The sequence below is a fragment of the Drosophila grimshawi genome, unplaced genomic scaffold (genome assembly GCF_018153295.1).
Source record: "Drosophila grimshawi isolate 15287-2541.00 unplaced genomic scaffold, ASM1815329v1 contig_311, whole genome shotgun sequence".
Classification (NCBI taxonomy): domain Eukaryota; kingdom Metazoa; phylum Arthropoda; class Insecta; order Diptera; family Drosophilidae; genus Drosophila; species Drosophila grimshawi.
Window position 1 is genome coordinate 16,779,469 of NW_025063098.1, and position 24,679 is coordinate 16,804,147.

The window sequence follows — 24,679 nt, forward strand, 5'->3', positions numbered from 1 at the left end:
ATAATAATGTATGCATAAAAATGAATACGTGTTTTTCGCAAGAATCCTATTTCCAAATACACATTCTTATATGTTATTTTAAAACTCATTTGGTGTGCTCTGAAAATGAAATCTACAAGTTTTCACCGCCCAAACTTTAGTTGTGTTACTCAATAAAATTTTTGTTGTACATATTTAATTATTATATATATTTAATTCTTATAAAGTAAAGGGACTTCCAATATCAAGTTACAGACATTGTCAAATTTTATATCTTTAATATACAGTTTATTCAAAGATTCTCAATTTGTTTATCATTTATTAATTAATTTTCAACTAAAACTTTTATTCTTTATATACAGTATGTGCTAAGTATCTTAGAAAACACGTCACACAAGCGATTTATATAAACTACAATGTCATATTAAAATATATTAGCTACAGGGTATACGGCTGTCTGGCCATTCACTTGTTTTTGTTTTGCTTGTTTTTCCTTGACGAGCTCTGACTCAAGCTCGAGCATTGTGCGTGCGTTTTTTTATGGTTTTCATGGCGCCAATCGAATTTCCGTATTTTTCACCCCCAATGTGCAGCTTTAATAGACGATGAGACGACAGAAATTATAAATTATAAGGGAGACAGTTAGGCAAGGATATCTTGAACACAATTTGTCTGTGTAAGGGTTAAACTTATTATTGAAAAACAGTTGAGAGACATTCTACTGTCAGCTGAGCGGAAATCGGAATGAAATAGGAATTTGAATAGATATTCCCTTTTGTGTTCAGTTAAACGATTAAGTTTTTGGTGGAGAATGGAATTTCCTGTTTATCCTTAAGCCATTGTGCACTTGCCTTTCATTTAACGCATTAATCATTTAGCTATTCTTTCGTACACAGTAAAAAATTAAATATACGATATATTCGTGTTTTCTTCAGCGCATTGCGTCATATATATATATATATATATATATATATATATATATATATATATATATGTGATTAACATGTACCTTTGTATATACAACTGATCACAAAAGTCGAACCAATTGAGAGAAAACGAAAGAATTCGTTTCACTCTCAAATTTCTTGTATACGCTTGCTTTTGTTTTTCAGTCAAACATTTCAGAATGTCATTTGCTTTTATTATTCAGTTTGTTATACACTTTAAAGCTAGCGACAAAAAAACAAATAATTTTATTTAAAATATATTTCGAGTATCAATTTTTTAACGGTTGCCCAGCGGAAAGCATAAATTTCTTGTAAACATTTAATTAGCTAACGTAAAAAAAAATCCAAACTCTCACTCGCAATGCATCCATCGGACTTGGGTAAAAAAACTGGTGCGTTAGTAATTGAGGTGTTGCAAGTGTTGGGTCGCCCAGCCAGTCTGAAGGAGGTATCTCAACGCATTGCCAACATCTATAAGGTGGAAGGTGATCGCATTCGTCGCGTTGTTGAAGATGTGCTCGCAGCTGGTGTGCATCATGGATTCTTCAAATGTCGCAATTATCATTACTCAATCAATGCGACAACCATTGAACACTTGCGCCAAGATATTGACCAGTATGTGAATGAAATGCTATCACTGGACTGCCAGGACGCTGATGATTTGCCGCAACCATCTAAGCTAATGCTCAAATTGGAGCTATTGGATGATGGATCACAGGCTATGATGCCAATGCTGCTACCGCGTCGTCCCATATCCGGGGAGCTCTTTGAGCCAACGCCGCCGGGAGATGCAGCTGTTGACACCTACTAACATTTGTACTAACTCTCTTTGACATTGCCGCATATTTGATTTGTTGATTGTGCTTCGCCAGAGATATCTCTGTTTTTAACTGTAAAATTCGAGTAAAACCACAAACAAGTGCTCGCAGTGAACTTGCAGTGCAGTGCAATAAACTCACCAATGGCAGTCCCATATATACCCTAAGTAGTTAACAATGCGATTATTTTCCACCTCATTCACATTCACACAAAATGGGGCAATGAATGGTGTCCGTGTAACATGGCTAAGCAACCAGTTAGCTACCAGCTAGCACCGATGGCTGTTCGCTTGCGGCAACTTGTCCTTTGTTTTCGTGAGTGTATACCCATTAACAAAGTTTGAAAATGGGTATATGAGATATTACAGAAAATACAACTACATAAAAAAAATATTTAAAAAAGGCTACATTTTAAATAATAATCAATGTTAGCCAAAATACCAGAACGATAAAGGGACTACAATCAATAGATGATCGATCATTTACAACTTAACTTCGATTATAGTTCTCACAGTTTATAAAATATCACCATTTAAATGTTGCTTAAATGAACATATTTAAATGATCAGAGACTAAACAGAGAATATGCTTAGTAAACAATTTTCCATGGCTTGCAATGTGTGTTTTGTTGACAACAGGGTATTCCCTAGGCGAGCAGTGTTTGTAGAGCACTTTTATTTTATAGCTTTGCATTTGTGCGCTGCCTGCTTTTGGGAATTTCAGCATTCTCTGGGATGCCGCATTCCTTGCAAACAAAGGCCAAGTTAAGTTTTGTGCCCGTCTCGTGGTTTACTTTTCATTTTTATTTCAAACTTCCAACTTTGCTTTGAAGTTCATTTTCATAAGCCACTGACTGTTCTATATATATATATATATATATATATATATATATATATATATATTTATTCATGTTTGTGTATGTGGATGTGTATGTTGTCGGAACTCAGCTTGATGTTCCTTGGACCCATTGTCAGGTTGTTGCCTGTCTAGCAACGCCCACACTAAAGGTTCAAGTCTTTTTTAGCTTTTCATTGGCTCATTTCCCTTTTGCGTTTAGCTTGTTGTCATCGTTGTCAGCATCGTAGTTTTCCCTTTACTCCTTTGTTGTGGCGATCCAATTCGATCCCATTCCATTTAATTCCAATCCACAATGCACAATGCACACACAAAAGCTTATATGCATGAGTAATCGTCACTTTATGCGCTTCTTTAATTTGTGATTTATATTTGCTTTTAATTTAATTAATTGACGTTCATATCTTGCTCAGCCCAGATTGTTGTCTCTCATTTTATGAGGAAGCAACTTTCTGTTTTTGTTGTCAACCACAGTAGCTGCGACAAAGAAATCTCCCCAATGCTTAGAGCTTTGAGAGTGGTCAGGAAAGAGTAAATTGACTCCTTGTTCTAGTTTAAAGCATGACTGGAAAATTAGTTCCAAAAGTTGTATGATTTTTTAAACTTATTCCAGCATAGAGACTTGACAGATATCAGTTTTGAACGCGTGATGTTGTTTCCTTGTATTAAAAGTGGAATATGGTATAACAAAGGAAATATTGAAGCAAAATCACTCTCACTCTCTGTTCAATTTCAAGTTCCTGAACTCGTGCGAACTTGGGTCGTTGACTTGAGAAGGCGACTGTAAACATAATTTATTTTCTTTTCAATAATTAAATGTGACATCAAAACAAAAACAGAAGAAAACTGACAGCTGAGGTGTGGATTTAATGCAACGGAACTTGTTCAACGGAATTCAAATTAAATGCGATAAATAAATAATTAAAAGAAAATACTATATTAGGTTATACATCAAGCATTCCAATTAGCCGAATGCAAATGTAACATGTCACCTGAAAGTGGGCTTAAAAATAACAATCAATTTAATGTTCTGATAAATTCGTAATAAATTCTCTGCTTTTCTCTGAATGTATACAAATTCATATAAGAAATAACTATATAGGCTTATATATGGTAATCAGGCTAAATATATTCGAAATGCCAATTGGTAAAAACATCTATTCTTATACAACCACTTCTCTATCTCTTTGCAGCATGAGCCGCCAACATCAGCGGCACCATCAGCAGCAGCTGCAGCAGCAACAACTGCAACAACAACAGCAGCAGCAACAACAGCTGCTGACGGCCCAACAGCAACAACAGCAGGCGCTGCTAATGGCCGAACATGCCGCTGCCGCCGAAGCCGCCGAGCTCTTCAATCTGCTCTGTGTGGCGACAACGATGCGACAGATTTTGGCACTGCATCGAGCCATGTGCGAGGCGGTTGGTTTGCGTCCATCCCCGCTTAATGAGTTCTACCCTAAGCTCAAAGCCAAGGTACGCTCGTGGAAGGCACAGGCGTTGTGGAAGAAGTTCGATGCACGTGCCGCCCATCGTGTGTATGGGAAGGGGAACGCTTGCACCGGCACCAGAGTCCTGGTGATTGGCGCCGGTCCTTGTGGATTGCGGACGGCAATTGAGGCTCAACTGCTTGGTGCCAAAGTGGTGGTGCTGGAGAAACGTGATCGGATTACGAGAAATAATGTGCTCCACTTGTGGCCATTCGTCATCACAGATCTGCGTAATTTGGGTGCCAAGAAGTTCTATGGCAAGTTCTGTGCTGGTGCTATCGATCACATCTCGATCAGGCAGCTGCAATGCATGCTGCTGAAGGTCGCCCTCCTGCTAGGCGTTGAGATCCATGAGGGTGTTAGCTTTGAGCATGCACTGGAGCCCAGTGAGGATCATAGTGGTTGGCATGCTGCCGTTACTCCAGCGGATCATCCCGTGTCACACTATGAATTCGATGTCCTAATTGGCGCCGATGGCAAGCGAAATATGCTGGACTTTCGACGCAAGGAGTTTCGTGGCAAACTGGCCATTGCCATCACAGCGAATTTTATCAATAAGAAAACCGAGGCGGAGGCCAAAGTGGAGGAGATTAGCGGTGTTGCCTTCATTTTCAATCAGGCCTTCTTCAAAGAGCTCTACAGTCGCACGGGCATTGATCTCGAGAATATTGTCTACTACAAGGATGAGACGCATTATTTTGTGATGACAGCCAAGAAGCATAGTCTGATCGATAAGGGTGTGATCATTGAGGATATGGCTGATCCCGCTGAGCTGCTCGCTGCCGCCAATGTGGATACACAGAAGCTGCATGATTATGCACGCGAAGCGGCAGAATTCTCCACACAGTATCAAATGCCTAATTTGGAGTTTGCTGTCAATCATTATGGCAAACCGGATGTGGCCATGTTCGATTTTACCTCCATGTTTGCCGCCGAGATGTCCTGCCGCGTCCTGGTGCGCAAGGGTTGCCGTCTGATGCAGTGCCTTGTCGGCGACAGTCTGCTCGAACCGTTCTGGCCAACGGGTTCGGGTTGCGCTCGTGGTTTCCTCTCCAGCATGGATGCTGCCTATGCCATCAAGCTGTGGTCAAATCCGCAGAACAGCACACTTGGCGTATTGGCGCAGCGTGAGAGCATCTATCGCCTGCTAAATCAGACCACACCCGATACCCTGCAACGTGATATTAGCGCCTATACGGTGGATCCGGCCACACGTTATCCAAACCTTAATCGCGAATCGGTGAACAGTTGGCAGGTGAAGCATCTAATTGACACAGATGATCCATCGATTCTCGAGCAGACCTTTATGGATTCGCATGCACTGAACCTATTACCCAATGTGCAGACACCGGGCAAACGCAAGCGACGCAGCGGAGGTGAGTTGTGAAAGATCAAATTTCACATAGCAGGTTATATTAATCAATATGCTTTTATTTCACAGATTCTTTGCCGCAAGCTGCCTCATTGCTGCGCTGGATCAGCGTACAGCTTGCAACGCATCATTTTGCCGCTGAACTCAAAGAACCCTCGGATGTGTTCCGCAATGGTCGTGTCCTGTGTGCGCTCATCAGTCGGTAAGTGGTGCCACTTAAAAACTTAAAAAAAACTGTATCATATTCCTTATTCCTTATTTATTGACAGTTATCGACCTGATCTAATTGATTATGCTGCCACCAAGGACATGAGTCCGTTGGAGTGCAATGAGCTCGCATTTGCCGTGCTAGAGCGCGAATTGCACATTGATCGGATCATGACCGCCAAGCAATCGATGGATCTAAATGAAGTTGAGTCGCGTGTATGGCTCAATTATATGGACCAAATCTGTGAGCAATTTCGCGGCGAGATACCGCACATCAAGCATCCCAAGATGGACTTCAGTGATCTGCGTCAAAAGTATCGCATCAATCATACACACGCTCCGCCGGATTTCTCCAAGCTGCTGCAGACCAAGCCAAAGGCCAAGTCGCCCATGCAGGATGCCGTCGATGTGCCCACAACGGTCCAACGACGCTCTGTCCTCGAGGAGGAGCGCGCCAAGCGCCAGCGTCGCCACGAGCAGCTGTTGAACAGCGGCGGCGGCAATCTGGCAGCTAATTCCGCAACCGCCGCTGCTGCCAGCGGTGCGGCAAGCAGCAACAACGTGCAACAGGGTGTGTTGAAGATAACTATAACACAGCAAAAAGCAAAAAAGTCAAGTGCATCATGAAATATGCGAAAGCTCTAAATTGTCCTACCGATATATAAAATGAAATGTGTTAAGACATATTAAAAACCAGAAAGCATGTTGCATAAAGTCTAGTCCGCATCTGTAAATAGATTTCATCATAATGTAGTTCCTTAGTTTGGATATTGACAACAATTGGCTCTCTCTTTGCTTTACTTGGTATTTTAGTCTGATTTATCTATTTGAGTACAACTTGTCAAGCATGACATTTAAGTCGTTCCATTTGTTAAAGAGAGCATATAGTAGACCGTCTGAAGTCTTTAGATATCAGTGCGATATTAAATCCAATTTGAATTCTCTTACATCCTATATCTAGCAGAATGAAATAATATATAATCAAGTTTTGAATTTAAAAAATCTAGAAATGTTATTTTTCACAAAATTGGAACCGTTGTTAGAACTATTGAATCAGAGTTTTGTTTATCTTCAAACAAGAAATTGTTGAATTTATAAAACTAGGATTATAAAATCATTATTATAAAGTGTCATAATATTCAAAGGTATTTTCTGTCCGATTGTAAAGCTATAATATAGATCATTAAATAGGTTCTTTTTTCACATATTTTGACTAACAGCTGGATAACTCATTACACCTCCTAACACGCTTCTATCTTAATAAACCTAACTCTTCGACTTTCTCTCTATTTCAGCTCAAAGTGATACGCCGCGTCGGTCGAAGAAACGCCGCCAGGCTGATAAAACGGCGAACATTGTGAGTAAATGTTTCGACTATATCATGGAATGGTTCACTCGCGCATTAAAAGTAGCTTGAAAAGTGATGGCGACAGTCAAAATTTGTTCTTGTACATATCTATATATATAGTTCTATAAGTTAGTAATCTCATTTTGTTATGTGTAGGAGAAGAGGCCATCACTTTTCAACTGTGCCAACAACTACTCTTCTCTTTCTCTCTCTTTCATACATTCATTAAATATTAATTGTAATTTCTTGTTGATCGCTTGTCATACGAAAAAAAAAACAACGAAATTCCATAAAAAAAGGTTAAACTCATACTGAAAACAGCTCTCTTTCATGAAATCAGTAACGTCATAAGCGCATACGAATCCATCAACGAGGTCAGTTCGCTCAGTGTCCAAAGTCCGTGCTAAAAAAAAAAAATCCAATTACCATATGTAAATGTAACTTGTGTCATATCTTTCTACTAAACCCAGATCCTAACCAGATCCTAAAACCTAGTCGTTAGTCATGTAATTCATTTAGATTAGTCAACGTTTTATGTCTCATTCAAAAACACACACGCATACTATATTTACATACTCCTCCAACCGCAAACAAAAACACACATGAATCTTGTGTCCTGTGTACAAATCTTGACTCTCCATTCTGCTGCTGTGCAGGAGGAGCGCCAGCAGCGTTTGCAAGAGATCGAGGAGAATCGTTTGGATAGGATGAGTCGTCGACGCCAACAGCGTTTCCATCAGACGCAGAATTTCTACAAGAGTCTGCAGCTTCTGCAGGCGGGCAAATTACTAAGAGAGGGTGGCGATGGGGTTACTGAGGGCGTGGCCGAGGACGGCACACCCTTTGAGGACTATTCGATATTTCTATATCGCCAACAGGCGCCCGTCTTCAACGATCGTGTCAAGGAGCTCGAGCGCAAGCTTCTCTTTCCCGTAAGCAATGCTGGATGCGAGTCCTTCGATTGCCTGCCTGCCCTGTTTTCTCAATGTTGGCTGCACGCTGCTCACTGCTCTCTGCTCTCTGCTCTCCTCATGTTTTGTTGTCCTGTCTGGTTCACTTTGGCCAGTCTTCGTTCCTTAACTAACTGATCTACTGCAGGCTCCTAAAAAAAAACTTATTGCATTGGCTGACTAAAAAATAATAATAAAGCTGAAGTGTTATTTACAGCATGTTATGCGAAGCCGTAATTCAAAACTTGTGTGTCCTTATAACTTAAAAAGTCAACTGATTTCGCGTTCAATAACTCCAAAACGGAAATTTTCTTATAGAAACTTTTGGTAAACGCATATATTTTGCTAAGCTCTAAAATATAATAAAAGCTATAAATTGATGTTGCTTTACTAAAAACTTGTTAATTAATACATACCAGTGGTCGCTTGATAATTAGACCCTTGTTTTTAATATCTAAAAAGTGATAAAATCTGAAAGTAATAAGCCAATAACTGTATTGACTAGAATTCATAGTATGCTCAGTGGACCATAAGAATGTTATTATCAATGAATGCATTGGAAGGAATTAGAAAATATCAATTCAAATTTCTGTACAATTCAAATGTGTAAAAGTTCTGATTTCCAAGCGACCATTATAAGTTCTGAAATTTTGGCTAGTTTCTTTTGCTGATGCTGCCGCTATGTTTCGTTCATCTAACTAGACTGAAAATCTTAGTTATATATTTAATTGTTGTTAACTACTTTTTTTTTGTTGTTGTGTGTTTTGGTTTTATTATTTATGTTAATCCACCGACGACGATATATATTTAAATTTATACAAATTTTGATTTCTTCACCAATCCCGCCCTCAACTTTGAATCTTTTCAATGCCCGCCCTACAATTAATGAAATCTGACACCTACACCAATCAAATCAAACACTTGACAACAATTGCGCTGCATCGCCGAAACCACAAAACACAACCCCAAACCTCCCCCCAAACAGGATCGCGAACGTGGCGATATACCCTCAGCACTGCCGCGTGAGGCAGATCAGCAGTTCAGTGATCGCATCAAAAATATGGAGCAAAGGATGACGGGACGACCCGGACAGGGCAGTGATAAGAAACCCAAAGATTTGATGCGTGCCATTGGCAAGATCGATTCGAACGATTGGAATGTGCGCGAGATCGAGAAGAAGATCGAGTTGTCCAAGAAGACGGAAATCCATGGGCCCAAGGGTCGCGAAAAGGTGCCCAAGTGGAGCAAGGAGCAGTTCCAAGCACGTCAGCACAAAATGTCCAAGCCACAGCGACAGGATTCGCGTGAGGCGGAAAAGTTTAAGGAGATCGATACGACACTTAAGAATCTGGATAAACAGCTCAAAGAGGGTCACAATCTGGATGTGGGTGAGAGAGGACGCAATAAGGTCGCCTCCATCGCCGGTCAGTTTGTCAAAAAGGACGAAACGAATTCAGATGAGAAGAACGCGAGCAGCAATGCAACCACCAACACCACAACCACAACCAACACTGTCATACCAAAATCTGTAAGTAGTTTTGGGTGTATTCCAAACACCAGATTATTTATCATTTCCGTTTCTGGGTTTTTTTTTCCTTTCTTAAATCCCTATGTTTATCCTGTATATTTAGTTGCTTTACAGCTTATGTGTTAACTTAGCCCTTAGTCTGCGTCCTTATTGGTCTAAGGTGCCCCGCGTTTGATTATTGTTGTTGCTCTCTTGCTGTTGCTCTTTGTTGTTGTTAGCGTGCTTCTATATATATATAGTATATATCTTAGGCCGTTCTCACATCCACAATCACAAGTCGCATCCACATGTACATTTAACACTCATCCGTATTTTAAATGCACATACGCAAAACTTAACTGTTAACTATTTTTTATACTCTGATAATTAAAGTGGAATATCAAATCATAGCGAGCTGGTGAATCAATACAACTTCCAAATACCTTAAGCTTTTACCAAGAAGTCACAATATCCGAAAGATTACTGATAACGTCATTTAATTATTCATTATAATTCTCAAAATCTTAAGGAGATCTTAGTAATAACCTTCCTTAAAGTCTCACAAAAACCCACTCCCGCAAGAGGGTTACTTACCGTCTTTTTTGTCAGCTATTATTGCACTATTATCAGAGTATTATGCAGTCGGTTACATCCGACTACTGCGTTCTTTTATATTAAAAGCACAAACTTAATAGTAGCATATCTCTAATCGACTTAATCAAATCACCCAAATAGAGCTCGAAGGTAGCGCTGGCTTTCAAGAAGCAGGCCGCCTCCGAGAAGTGCCGCTTCTGCAAGCAAACGGTATATCTGATGGAGAAGACGACGGTGGAGGGTCTGGTGCTGCATCGCAATTGCCTTAAATGTCATCACTGCCACACGAATCTACGCCTAGGCGGTTATGCCTTCGATCGTGACGATCCACAGGGTCGCTTCTATTGCACCCAACACTTTCGGCTGCCTCCCAAGCCAATGCCGCAACGCATCAATAAGAGGGTAAGCAAGGTTTAAAAGGAATTGCCTTCTTTTCCACTCTTTCACTTTTACTCACACTTTGTTTTGCTCACGCCACAGAGATCCGCCGCAGCACAGCCTGCCACGCCTGCCTCACCTGCCACACCGCAAGCGGCGCCAACTCCAACCGCTGAGACCGCTGTTGAAGCCATGGACACCACGCCCACCCGGGATCAAGTGGATTTGTTGGAAACTTCGAGAGCTGCTGCCTCCGCCGACAACATGTCCGACGATGAGGCGAATGTCATTGATGAGAACGAGTGGTCTGGTCGAAATTTTCTGCCTGAATCGAACAATGACTCGCAGTCGGAGCTGTCCAGCTCGGACGAGTCGGACACGGAGTCCGATTCGGAGATGTTCGAGGAGGCGGACGATTCGCCATTTGGTGCGCAAACCCTGCAGTTGGCATCCGATTGGATTGGCAAACAATATTGTGAGGATAGCGATGATTCCGATGATTTCTACGATTCCAGCGAGGGTATTGCCGGTGAGTTCGTTAGAAACAAATTATTTGAATATGTCAATTATATAAATAAATTCACATCAGATGATGGCAAGGACGACACGGAGGGCGAGGAGTTTAAGAAGGCGCGTGAACTGCGACGCGAGGAAGTGCGTCTGCAGCCGTTGCCCGTTAATTTACCCACAGACACCGAAACGGAGGTGAGTCTCTTTAAATTGCAATCACTCAACTAATGGGAAACTAATGTTATTATCATTATTTTGTATTTAATTTGTTGTATACTCTGATGGTATCATCTATACGTACAATCCACTTAAAACTTTGTCCTTGTCATGGTGTTGGTTTCATATTTAAATCCTTAATATAATTAGAAGCTCAACTTAAATATTGAGAATAAAGAAAATGTGGAACGCAGCTCGCTTAAGTCGGCCAATTCTTTTGAGTCGGCCAAGAGTCAGCCGACCACGCCCACCGCAACTCCCACGCGTGCTCAAATAGAGCAGCTGGAACGAAATGAACCACGAAAATTTAGCAGCGAAATCGAAGCAATTAGCGAAAAGTTATATCATCTGAATAATATGGTCAAAATGAATAAGGATCTGGAAGTGCTGGCGAAGGAAAATTTAGTCAAAAGCGACATATTACGCAAGCTAACGCTCAAAGAGAAGTGGCTGGCCGAGAATGCAGCCATAGCTGCGGGAATGAAAGTGACACCCACACCCACAATTGCAGCACCCAGCAAATCCACGTTTGATGAGAAATATGAAAAGGTTGTGAGTCCGCCCAAAACGGTTGTCGCAGAGCCCAAACCCAAACCCGTCATTGATTTTAATCTTGATGAGCTGAAGCCGCGCAAACCCAACTTTGAAGAGCGACCCAAGGAGTTGCTCGTGAAGCCTGAAAGTCTTAAGAAAGCAACGCAACTGAGTCCCAAGCCGGAGAGCAAGAGCAGCGCCAATGTAAGCCGCTCCAGCAGCATCAAAAGCAATGCCAGCTCCAAGTCTAGCCCGCGTCAACGCAAATCGCATATGGAGAACCTGCTGGGCACCTTAAAAAAGCTACAACGTCAGCACAGCAGCGAACAGGACGAAGAGATGGATATAGACGACGATGTGGAATCACAAACCAACCCACAATTGAATAGCAAACTTAAGGAAATTGGAGCCAGCACCTTTGCTGGGACTATGGATCACATTAAATCGCAAATGGTAACTCCCACGGTGCACACAGCAAGCGTAGATCTCTCCAAATACTTTCCCAATCAAAAGCCGGAGAAAAGCAGCGCCGGCAATACAAATAAGAATCAGAAAACCCTGAAGGATGTCGATTTAGCCAAGTATTTTCCAAGCAGCCCGGCGCCACAACGACGCACCGTTGAAACTGTAGCGGATAGATTAAAGAGGTCACAAACTGAGGCGTCTGTACCTCAACCAGAGAAAGTCGAAAATCCTAAGGATACCAAGGATACGCAGTCCAAGACGGAGCCCAAGTCCAAGCCGTTAGCGCCTAAAAGGCAGTCCTCTCTTAACACTTTCAGTCTGCGTGAGCATCAGCTAGACGGCGCCATGGACTTGAGCAAAAAGAAGGCACCCGTTAAGCTCGTTGTCCAAGGAAAACCTGCTGAAAAGAAGGTCACAACTACAACCGTAGCTAAGGCTACAACTACGCCAAAGGGGAAAATCAAAATCGTTAAGAAAATTGTGCCCAAGGGCACCAAAGCCAAAAAGGCAGCGGCGGCTGCAGCAGTAGCAGCGACTTCGAAAACCGAAACAAAACCGGAGGAGGAGCAGCTGCCACGTGACGAAGCTGAGCGTATACTCGATGAGATTCTAGCGGATGGTGGTGAGACACGTTCGCCCAGTTCCGAGTATCAAAAGCTTTTTAATGATGACAAATCTCCCAGTGATCTCTCGGATAAAATCGAACGCATTCTCGAGGAAACGGGTCTCGATCTGGAGTTGGGCTTACCCCGACGTCAGAGCAAGAAACTCCTGAAAACCAAATCCCTAGGTGAAGGTGAGTTTGATCTAGAGCCAAAGCAGCGTTTGAGCGGTGTACAGAATATTTTGAAACGCTTTGAGTCGATGAGCTCGGTTCACTCGCAGAATAGCGATGAGCAGGGCGCCTTTAAGCTGCGTCGCATGGAATCCAGCACAAGCAATTTGAGCAGTCTGAATCGATCAAGGGAGTCCCTGGCCTCAGTCACTGACTCGATGAGTGATTTGGAGCGCACCATGGACTATTTGCGCAATGAATGGCGCAGTGAAGCAACCAATTTTCTGCAAAAGAAACGCAATAAATTCTACGCAGAAAAAGATGAACAACAAAAGCAGCTGCAGCAAGAGCAGGAGCGAAAACCTGAACCTGCTCGCGGTATTGAACTACCCGTGCAATATCACGACTCCAAGTTGGCCAAGTTCTTTGGTTTGGCACCGCGTAAATCACCCGAGAAGCGTAAGTCTCCCATTAAAAAGAAAAAGTCGCCAAAACCCACAAAAGCCAATAACTCACTCGAGGAGCTGGCCAAAATTAGCAACGCACGGCAGGCAAAGCAAGCGCAGCAGAAGCAAAATAAAACCACTGTCAAAATTAAGAAGATAGAACCCAAAATTGAGTTAATACCTCCGAAGCCGGCAACACCTGTGCCAGATGACTTTGAGATTTTGGATTTAATTGAGAAGGCCACCGAGGCCAAGGAGCTTGAGCGTTCCAAGACAAAGAGTCCACTCGTGGAGGAAATTCTTGATGAGATTCTCAATTTAGATGCAGCAACAGATGATACGCCTGTACGTCCTGCTGCAGAGGATATTCGGAATCTGCCCAAAACGGGCTGCGATAAATCGCTTAATAATTCTCGACGTGGCTCCCAGTCCAGCCTGGTGCTCTCCCGACGGCAATCGGATATTTCACTTACCGAAAAGCTGAATCAGGAGGCGCTCCAAGCATTAAGCAGCATCGAACTGGAACGCGATGTCGAGCATGTCGATGAGGTCTTTCAGAGCATGGTGGAGGCCATGGAGTGCCAGTCACAAGTGCAAGTCACTGATTTGGATGATGACATCGATGCAGATTCACTATGCACCACAATTAGCAAGAGTCCTAGTGCCCAACCCATAACTGTGGTTAAGCGCGGCAGCTCCGAGGACCACAGCATTGAGAAGCTCTTTGGAGAATTTTCCGATAAAATGCTGGTCAATGTAGATTTTGATTCCAATGATGATTTGGTGGGCATTAGCCCTAGGGTTGATCTAATGGCTAACAGTTCTGCTGAACGTGATTTCCTGGGTAAGCTTGAGTCACTCGAACGCGATGAGGCCCTGGAGAGCCGGGTGAATCAGCCCAATCGGTTTAAGCACACCGAAAACCAAGGTGTGGATGAAGTAGATGGCTCCCACTTTCCCTCCAGGCCGCAGCGAAGACAAAAGAGCAGCTCATCATCGAGTGAGCCAAATATACCCGTTCCACCACAGCGCCTAAAGAAAAAGCTGGCTAAATTGGATCCGGAGGATATGCCACCCTCAGTGCAGGATTTGCTGCAGCAACTGCACACAAAGAATGTTGAGATGCGAACTCAATCCACACTGGTAGTAGAAAATCCTAAATTTCCGAGACTTCAACCAGCGGAAGACGTGGTTGATCCCGTGAAGAAGGCGCCTAAGGATGGAAATAGTGTAAGTCAGCCAAAGCCCAGAGATGAAATTCCTGTGCCAGAAATACAAATCGACCAAGCAGAGCCGCCAAAGCCCGAAAGCCAAAATGGTTCAATCAAAAGCACAAACTCGTCGCACAACAGTCTCAATGAGCCACGTAAGCTAATAACACCATCTAAATCTGATAACTCCCTGGAGTGGAATATGGAGATGTTGCCCAATAGTCCAATGCCTCGTCGCAAACAGCCGTTAATCCCGCCCAGCAAAGAAAGTTCCCTGGAATGGGACATGGAAAAGTTGCCTAATAGTCCAATGCCGCTGCGTCGTCGCCTGCCTGCTGCTGTTGCTCCTGCAGCAGCTGCTGCTACTGATGTTTCACCCATCAGTTCCATACAGCTGCTCAATAATCTGCCCAGTGTGGAGGATAATGCGACGGCGGCGCAGGAACGCATTATAAAGGAATTCGAGCGAGAACGCCGCCAGGCGCTGATCAAGCGCGATGAGAACTTTGAGGCAGCGGCTGCCGAGCAGCGACGACGTGACTCCCAACAGAGCAGCAGCAACTCCAGCGGAACGTCCATCGGTAAGCGTAGTCTGCCACCGCCAACGCTACCACAGACGCCAACTCAGCGAAGGGCCGCGACCCAGGCTAGCAACAATGGCAGCCGTCGGGAGTCCATTAAGCGCGATGGATCACCGCCCATGTTTAAGAAACTGGATCTGGGCGATGACGGCATCTCGACAGTGGATTCCACAGCGGACTCCACACGTCGCAGCTCGTTTGCATTTATAGTGTTGCAGGACAACAAGCCGGTGATTGTGCCTATGCCCAAGAAATTGCAGCTGCCCAAGCTGGAGCCGTCTAAATATGTGCCGGAAGTTAGTGCGGCCGATGAGCCCGTTCCGGAGGTCTTCAAAGATCGCGCCTGGCCCAATCAGCACAGCATTGAAGTCGTTGAGATCGATGATGAGGAGGAAGCAGAGCAGGCGCTAAAGGAACAGCTGCCGGAATATGCACGCTCCGATTCTCCGCCCTCGGCTGCCTTCCAAAATCGCCAGTGGCCCGACGGAAGAACACGTTTTGAACAACAACAGCGCAACGATTCCCTTGAAGCGGACGATGTGCTTGGTCTCATGAGCACTAAGCGACGCAATCACAAGAGATTCATTAACAAGCCACGTTCGCAATCACCACAATCTTTTAAGCCGTTGTCGGCGAGTGCTCGCCAGAGCTCCAAATCATATAGTGATCTCAAAACTGGTGACTCCATATCTGCATCGCTGCAATCGCTTGGCTCGGCACGTTCTAGCCAGGATACGACAGACAGCCGGTCGACAGCGACTACGGTGGCAAGCCCTCGTCCCTTGAACTATGTCAATTATGATGATCCGGTGGATGCCACCACAAAAGCGCTACTCGATCGCAGCAAGCGACTGCACAATCGAAAGCGTGACTTTGTTAACGAACGAGTCGTGGAAAGGAATCCCTATATGCGTGACGTAATACGCAGCAACTACGAGCCGGAGGAGGAGCTATCCGGCTATAGACCACGCAACTACACAAGTGGATTGACAACAGCCAATACAGCAACTAATCGCTTTCCCAGCGCCAACACCAGCTCCATTCGAAATACTCGCAACTATGATTACCTCAGCAACAACAGTAGCAGCGATTATCTGAGCAGGAGACCCTACTCGGCCAGCACAATGGCCACATCCAGTTATTTGCCGTATACAACAACCGCGTCAAGCAGCTCACATCTCAGCGATCTATTTAGGCGACGCAGTCCCGCCTCATCGTCGAACATGTCCAGCTATGGACTGCCCGCCAGCAAAGAGTCGTGCGTTATCTCTTAGTTGTCCTTAGTCCTTAACTTTGATCACAAAAACTATTTCTCTATTTTACATTTAATCATCAACAACAACAACAACTACTACTACTGCAACGACAACAAAAACTGTAGGCGACGTCGCAACTATTTTCTATACTAAGGCCATCAAGCGAATTCCCGAAACCAACACCTGACCAATGAAACCCATACAAAACAGTTTTATCCCTAAACAAAAAAAAAAAACCTTAGATTCTTTGGCTGATCCTAACACCGATCAGTTCAGCCCATTATCGAAACCGAAACCTAATGCTAATCCTGCCGCCTGCCAGTCTGCTCTTATGATGTGCCACGCCTACAAAAATTAGACACCATTGAGTGGACACTGAGAAAGAGAATGAAAGAGAGAGAGAGTTACACCTTTGTTAGCCACATGTCGTTTAAAAATAAATAAACAAATCAAGCGTCTGGGTACGATCTATGAAGGTAAATTCAATCAAAATTGTACACGAAATGTTGCGCTAACCCCCGAGCAGAAATCAAAAGTTTGTAGTCTCTAAACCATATAGAACAAATTGTTTGCTGTTTCGTGTGCCGTCCAGTTCAACTCGCTATTGTGTGTGCCCTGCCCTCCCCCCAAAATAACCCAATGCCGTTTAAAATCTACCCAAACTCAAGATCTAACCCAAAGAAAAGCCTCCGTTGTGTTTCGTTCGTTTTGTATTCTGGATCGTACCTAAAAGGCATGTGATGATGTTGGCGCTTCCGTTGCCATTGCCATTTGCAGCTGCTGATTAAAATAAAAAAACTTAAAAAAAAAAACTACAAAAATGTTCCAAAAGCTCTTGACTAATTAAGCATGTTTGATAATCCAAATCTGCTTAGGATCTTGCTGATCTCGAAAGCCGCCGCCTATTTTTTCGATGCTTTGTTTCAATGTTTTCTTTATTCGTTTTTTTTGTAATGCTTTTATGTATTGATTTTGCTGAAAATTGTACATATTATTAAATGTTTATTGCCCAATGGCTACAATTGCAGGTACAAACCGAATCTGAAAGCACATCGCCCGACGAAGTTGAACTAAACTCTGCCACAGAAATATCCACCGATTCGGAGTTCGATAATGATGAGATCATACGGCAGGCACCCAAAATCTTTATCGATGATACACATCTGCGCAAACCCACAAAAGTACAGGTAAGGACAACCGATGTTCAGAGAGATTATCATTATCCTAATCAATGCTTCATCCCTAATTTACAGATCAAGTCCAGCATGATCACGGCCAGTGCCTCAGGTCTGCATCAGAAGCAGCTGGCATCGCGTGAAAAAGGTGGCAGCTATTTGCAAAAGTATCAGCCACAGCCACCTTTGCCACAGTTCAAGCCACTCGTTCAGGTGGATCCCACGCTGCTGATTGGCAGCCAACGTGCGCCGCTCCAGAATCCGCGACCTGGTGACTATCTGTTAAACAAAACTGCCAGCACCGAAGGTATTGCCTCCAAGAAGAGCCTGGAGCTTAAGAAACGCTACCTGCTTGGGGAACCGGCCAATGGCAATAAGATACAAAAATCGGGATCCACCTCTGTTTTAGATTCGCGCATTCGCAGCTTCCAGTCGAACATTTCCGAATGCCAGAAGCTCCTTAATCCCAGCAGCGATATTAGTGCAGGCATGCGTAGTTTCCTCGATCGCACCAAGCTCGGAGATAGTACCCAAAATGAACTAATGCGTTCCGCCACCAGCAATGTGATTAATGATCTTCGGGTGGAGCTCAAGATACAGAAGGCACCATCGAGCAACTCCACGGACAATGAGAAGGAGAACGTGTTCGTCAACAGTAAAAACGAGCTGAACAAGGGCATGGAGTATACGGATGCTGTTAATGCAACGCTGCTGGACCAGCTCAATAAGAAGACATCACCAACAACGCCAACCAGCAATAAAACAATCGTCGAGGTTATTGATCTGATTACGCCGGAGAAACCAGTTCCATTTATTGATCTCACCGTGCTGGAGACACCAAAGATGAAAACAACGAGCGATGCTATCATCAATCCGGAGCTGAATGTGGCAGTGGTGTCTGCCCTGATGCCCGACAGCAATAAGATCAATGATCTTAAGCCAGATGTGTCCAAGGATGTGAAAGAGTGCATACCTGATATACTCGGTGATATCAAGGCAGCGAAGGAGGCTGCCGGTGCAGCTGATGAAGAGGAGCAGCAATCTTTGATCTGTCAATCCGACGAGGAGAAACGTGACTCGCCGGAGAAAGTTAACTATTTGGAGCAGGAGGATTCACTGCAAATTCAGGTGCCCAATATACCATGGACCAAGCCAAAGTCGGAGATTATATCTACCACAGGCAGCAGTGCGACCAGCTGCTCCAGTTCCGACAGCTCCAGCATCGAGGACATACAGCATTATATACTGGAGTCCACAACTAGTCCGGATACACAGACCGCAGGTGGGGGCAAGCACAATGTGCCACGTGTGGAAGTGCACGATAGCAGTGGCGCCCTAATGCAGGTGGACAGCCTGATGATTGTGAATGGCAAATATATTGGTGATCCAGAGGATGTCAAATTTCTGGATATGCCAGCGGGCGTCATAGTTCCGCCAGTCGTGGCAGCAATAAAAACCAGCGAACTGGACGACGATCACGATGCAGAAGTGGAGCCAGTGACAGCTACTCCCGAGCCAGCCGAATGTACAGTTATCGAAGCGGAACGCCAATTAGTATCAACACCACCAGCACTGCCAGAGATGGGACCACCCAAGCTTAAATTTGATAGCAAAAACGAAAACAAAATTGAGACTTTGAAAAATTTGCCTTTGATCGTCGAACGGCAGCCGGAGCACAGTCAGGTCGTCAAGCCCATTACGCTCAACTTAAGCAGCAGTGCAGCAGCCAAAACTCCGGACACGCCTACAACGCCCACACAACATGATAGCGACAAGACGCCCACAGGGGATCTACATTCGCGTGGCTCTGATTCGGAAACAGAACACACTGGCACCGGCCAGGTGTTCACAGAAACAGAACTGTCCGATTGGACGGCCGATGATTGCATTTCGGAGAACTTTGTCGATATGGAATTTGTGCTGAACTCCAACAAGGGCACAATAAAGCGACGAAAGGATCATCGACGTCGCCACAACCAACAATCGGTGACAGCCAAGCTGCCCAGCAGCACTGAGGTGCTCCACGAGCTGGCCAAACAGGCGCCCGTTGCCGTTATGGGTGGCATCCTGCATGCCATCGATATTGATGATATTGAGTTTATGGACACGGGCTCCGAGGGTTCCTGCGCCGAAGCGTATTCAGCAACTAATACAGCCTTGCTTCACAATCGTGGCTATATGGAATACATTGAAAGTGTGCCCAAACAGACGACGGAACAGAAGACGGTGGCGAGTCAAACAAATGCGCAACCGCTGCAGCCACTCTTGACCAAGCGTGATGAGAAACTGGGCATTGATTATATCGAGCAGGGTGCTTACATAATGCACGATGATGCCAAGACACCAGTAAATGAGGAGCCACGCCTTATGACGCAATCGTTGACAGACTCGAGCACATTGAATGAACTTGATGACGATAGTGTGGGCTGCATGGTCACCTCGCAAACGCAACCCACCACCACAGAGGAGAGCGAGGCCCTAACTGTAGTCACAAGTCCACTGGATACCTCATCGCCGAAAGTCCTGGATCAATTTGCCACATTGCTGGCATCTGGCAAAGCTGAGATTTCAACGCCCAGCAGCTCGGAGCAGCAGCCGAAGACGACTCAATCCACAGTGACCACCATTAGCAGCAACAGCAGCTCGACACCCGCACCAGCTGTGGCAGCCAAGGAGTCCGAAGAGGATATACAAATACAGTTTGAATATGTGCGTGCGCTCCAACAGCGTATCTCAGAGATTAGCACACAGCGACGCAAGAGTTCCAAGGGTGACGCGCCCAATCTGCAGCATCAGCCGCAGTCAACTGTGATAGAAGCAACAGCAGCAGCAGCAGCAACAGCAGCAAAGGAGGAGGACCAAGAATCAGCTGTGACAATGCGTCCTCGGAGCAGCAGCTCATCGAGCAAAGTACCTGAGATACCCACTCTAAATAGCAAACTCGAGGAGATCAGCAAGGAGCGCACCAAGCAAAAAGATCTCATACACGATCTGGTCATGGATAAGCTTCAATCCAAAAAACAACTCAATGCCGAGAAGCGTCTACATCGCAGTCGCCAGAGGAGTCTCCTGACCAGCGGTTATGCCAGCGGCGCCAGTTTGAGTCCAACGCCAAAGCTTGCCGCCGCCAGCAGTTCGAGTGATGCCAACTGCAGCAGTCAGGCACATTATCATGTATCCACGGCGGTCGTCGAACAGCAGCCGTCGAGTCCAATCATTGAAACCTTTAAGCCACCCAATCCTCTACAGAAATCCGCCACTGCCAGCTATGTGTCTCCATATCGCACTGCACAGCCAGCGGTTCGCAGTTCGGATCTCTACAAATCCCGACCATTTAGTGAACATATAGACGCAGAGCAATTTAATCTGCTGGAGCGACACAAACTGAACAAAACGGCCTCATTTAGCTATGGCAAGGTGGATGAGTTTACCACACCGATGGCGCCATTGCGTCCACATCGCAATGGGAATCCGACAAAAGTTGAAGTCAGCATCTCTGCCTCCACAGAGAATCTGCGCAGCGAGGCTCGTGCCAGGGCACGTCTCAAGTCCAATTCCGAACTGGGTCTCAGTCCAGAAGAGAAGATGCAGCTGCTGCGCAAGCGTCTGCAATACGATCAGAATAGCGCCATTAAGGCCAAGCAGCAGGAGGCAATCTCTGGTGATTTAACAGCGCGTGCTCGCAAAATGAGCGCCTCGAAAAGTGTCAACGATTTGGCCTACATGGTCAGCCATGCTCAACAACAACAGCAGCAGCAGCAAATCAATCGATTGGACAGCGAAGCGAAAGCAGCGGACTTTACATCTGATCCCAATTTGGCAGCCGGTGCACAGAATAAACCATTAAAATCGACAAAGTCAAGCAGGCGGCAAAAGGACCCGGAGCGTCGCAAAAGCCTCATCCAATCGCTGTCCAGCTTCTTTCACAAGGGCAACAGCTCCACGACAACGACCTCAACAACGTCCAGCAGCAGTCCCAAGGAACAGGGCGTCGCTGTAGCTGCCAGCTACTCTGAGCATGCAGAGCGTCCAGGCACAAGCAGCAGCGGCACGCCCACGATCTCCGATGCGGGAAGCGGTGGTGGAGGCGTCTTTAGTCGCTTCCGCATCTCACCCAAATCAAAGGAGAAGTCCAAGGTAAGCGCCTGTCTTTAGCCATATTCACAGCCGCCTAAATGTGATCCGTAATCCGTTTCCACTACAAACTATTTTTGATACTTTCACTGCAAAATGTACATTATATCTTCAAAATCGAAGTAAAACATTTTATTGTCTTCTTTTAATCTGCTGTGCTTGTAATGAAATAGCTTCATTTTCTGCTGATAATCGAAACGCACAAAGAACATTAGCTAATTTATTTGTAAACAATATAAATTTGTTGTTCCTGTAAAAAGAAATGTACATTTTGACACGTGTAAGAATATTTTGTACTAAAAATTGAATTTTATTTGTTGTCTGCAGTTGTTCAGTTCTATGTAATCCACTAAGTATTCGTACAACTCTTACATCTTAAAGAAAACAAAAACATATTCACCCTTTAGGGCTTTATGCTTATTTAAGATCTTGACTGATTTATTTGGTGTGCGGTAATAATATGTAAATATGTCCCTCATTTATAACTAACCAACTTTTTCTAACATTTTGCAGTCTTGCTTTGATCTAAGGACTTTCGGTGGTGGTGTAAGAACATTTTACTTACCTATTCTACACTAGTTCATTGCCATTATGCATTTAATTGTTTCCTTCATTTTGGTTATTTGTACTTCAGCTAAATTTAAATGTTTGGCATGAGTTGTATCCTATTTTTTTTCAGCATCTTCATTCAAAAATGAAATCCATATTATAGGGAACAAATTTTAAAACTTTCGAGAACACTTAATTATTATTTACGTTGACTTCATTATGATTTACATTCAAAAAATATGATCAGAATTTAATTTGTTTAAGATCGGACTTAGAAGATTTTAAAAATGTTCAAATAAGGCTGCCAGCGGTATCCATTCAGCGATTTAATTTCTCTTCACTTATTCATTTTATGTTTTCAAAATTTATAATTTATTTTCTGTGCTTAATAATTAATGCTTTAATTAATATATTTTTACTCTATATGGGTGGAGCATCTTATCGTGTTTCGCTTATGTGGAATTATAATTTATTTTAATTCATTTTTAATTTTCATTTAGTACGCTTGCAAGAATGTTTATTTATTTTACTTTCATTTTCTTTTCACAATTTGCAGCTGAAAATATTTAAGTCCTAAATTTAAGATTGCCTGATACCCCCTAATTTGTATTACTTGCTTATGATACTTTGTGTATATTCTTATTTTATTTATCGGGTTGTATAATCGGCATTATACACAAACTGTGAATTGCCGTATTCATATAGATTTTTGATAATTTTTTGACAATTATTATTACAATTTTTATTTTATCTTTTTTTTATTAAGTTTTTTGTTAATTAAATCGATTTATTTATATATTTATTTGGCAACATGATATTTTTGTTTAAAAATATTTTCAATAGACTAGCATTAAGTTCATGTTGCATGAATTGGGATTTTTGTGAAAACTCGGTGTGGATCTTTTGGTTATGGTGAATACTCCAATTGAGCTCCCCAGGACATTTAAGCACGCTTAGTTGTTTATAACATTTTGCTTGATAACTGAAAGCTGAAAACTATTTCATTTTTGAATGTTTCTTTCTTGTTGCTGCCAACCAAACAAATAATAAACACAATTACAAATACACAAAATCTGACACACACACACACTTGATATTTAATCAAATGTATTTGAATAATGAAATTAGGACAAGGATATGATCACAAATAACGCAACAAGCACAATGACATCAACAACAGCAACAATATCACAAACAACAAAACACACCCAAAATTACCCAAACAACACAACGAACAACAGTCGCTACCGAAAGCAAGCGAACACCGAATCGTTCTCATCGTCCAGCCCGCAGCTCTATATACATAAGCCCCATCATCTGGTTGGAGCGAATGCCCAGGACGACCAGACTCCGCCACCCATACCGCCTTTGCCACTGAATTATCAAAGATCCGATGGTTTGTTGTTTATCATTTTATGTTTGTCACTTCCCTCAATCTTTTTGTTTTGCTGTTGAAATTTGTAAACTGGTGCGTATCCATATACTTATCTATCTGTATATATCACATATATGTGTAGATGAGAGCAACGCTAACGAGACACGAGAGCATAAGAAGCAACGTGCCATATCGAAGGCTTCACGACAGGCTGAGCTCAAGCGATTGCGAATCGCTCAAGAAATACAGCGTGAACAGGAGGAGATCGAGGTGCAGCTAAAGGAACTAGAGGCTCGAGGCGTTCTCATTGAGAAGGCTCTAAGGGGCGAGGCGCACAACTACGAAAAGTGAGCAAGAAAAGATCCGAAAAATAAATGTCACAACATCTCTTAATGAAAACTTTTCTTAAAGCTTGGATGCGACGAAGGACAATGATGAAAAGCTATTAAAGGAACTTTTGGAAATTTGGCGCAATATCACAGCACTAAAGTGAGTATTAATTGAGTTGATGTGAATGCGCCGTACAAATTGTAATGACTTGAAAGTCTTCTTGGGAATATTTAATCAAACCGGTTTTCAGCTGTTGTTGGCAAATGTTAATAAACTATTTATTTATTTCACAGAAAACGTGATGAGGAACTGACCATAAGGCAACAGGAACTGCAATTGGAATATCGGCATGCACAACTTAAAGAGGAGCTTAATTTGCGTTTGTCTTGCAATAGTAAGTGACTCGTAATTAATTTAAACTGACTTTATCTAATAAGTGTATTGCATTAATAGAACTGGACAAAAACTACGCCGATGTGGCTGCTGAGGGTGCAATACTCAATGAGATGCTGGAAATTGTGGCTAAGCGGGCGGCATTACGACCAACTGCCTCCCAAGTGGATTTAACGGCAGCGAGCGCTGCTTCAACATCAACAGAGGCAGGCATTACACTAGCCGGCCAATCACACGAACAGGACGAATCGAATGCAAGTCTCCAAATTAGCAGAATACCATCT

At 43.6% G+C, this 24,679-nt stretch overlaps 2 protein-coding genes across 10 annotated transcripts in view; both read left to right on the forward strand.

Annotated features, from left to right (window-relative positions):
* The window catches only part of LOC6567609 (F-actin-monooxygenase Mical), a 30,131-nt gene that overhangs the window by 4,565 nt on the left and 887 nt on the right, over positions 1-24,679 (forward strand). Inside the window, exons 2-19 of one of the 9 annotated variants that reach the window (XM_032739946.2) lie at positions 3,793-5,465; positions 5,531-5,663; positions 5,731-6,239; positions 6,964-7,025; positions 7,673-7,948; positions 8,952-9,494; positions 10,209-10,469; positions 10,548-10,974; positions 11,035-11,150; positions 11,322-16,445; positions 17,468-17,626; positions 17,693-21,751; positions 22,262-22,294; positions 23,426-23,693; positions 23,815-24,019; positions 24,084-24,161; positions 24,296-24,396; positions 24,456-24,649. In XM_032739946.2, coding sequence (XP_032595837.2) covers positions 3,794-5,465; positions 5,531-5,663; positions 5,731-6,239; positions 6,964-7,025; positions 7,673-7,948; positions 8,952-9,494; positions 10,209-10,469; positions 10,548-10,974; positions 11,035-11,150; positions 11,322-16,445; positions 17,468-17,626; positions 17,693-21,751; positions 22,262-22,294; positions 23,426-23,693; positions 23,815-24,019; positions 24,084-24,161; positions 24,296-24,396; positions 24,456-24,649 — 14,220 coding nt within the window. In that variant the 5' untranslated portion in view covers position 3,793. Of the gene's footprint in view, positions 1-3,623; positions 3,713-3,792; positions 5,466-5,530; positions 5,664-5,730; positions 6,422-6,963; positions 7,026-7,672; positions 7,949-8,951; positions 9,495-10,208; positions 10,470-10,547; positions 10,975-11,034; positions 11,151-11,321; positions 16,536-17,467; positions 17,627-17,692; positions 21,752-22,261; positions 22,295-22,853; positions 22,993-23,425; positions 23,694-23,814; positions 24,020-24,083; positions 24,162-24,295; positions 24,397-24,455; positions 24,650-24,679 lie in introns of those variants that run through there. The other 8 variants (XM_032739939.2, XM_032739940.2, XM_032739943.2 and 5 more) reach the window with 8 other exon arrangements.
* Positions 1,203-1,911, forward strand: LOC6567610. The gene has a single exon (XM_001993973.3). It carries the CDS (start codon positions 1,288-1,290, stop codon positions 1,735-1,737), a length of 450 nt encoding a protein of 149 aa, XP_001994009.1. The 5' UTR covers positions 1,203-1,287; the 3' UTR covers positions 1,738-1,911.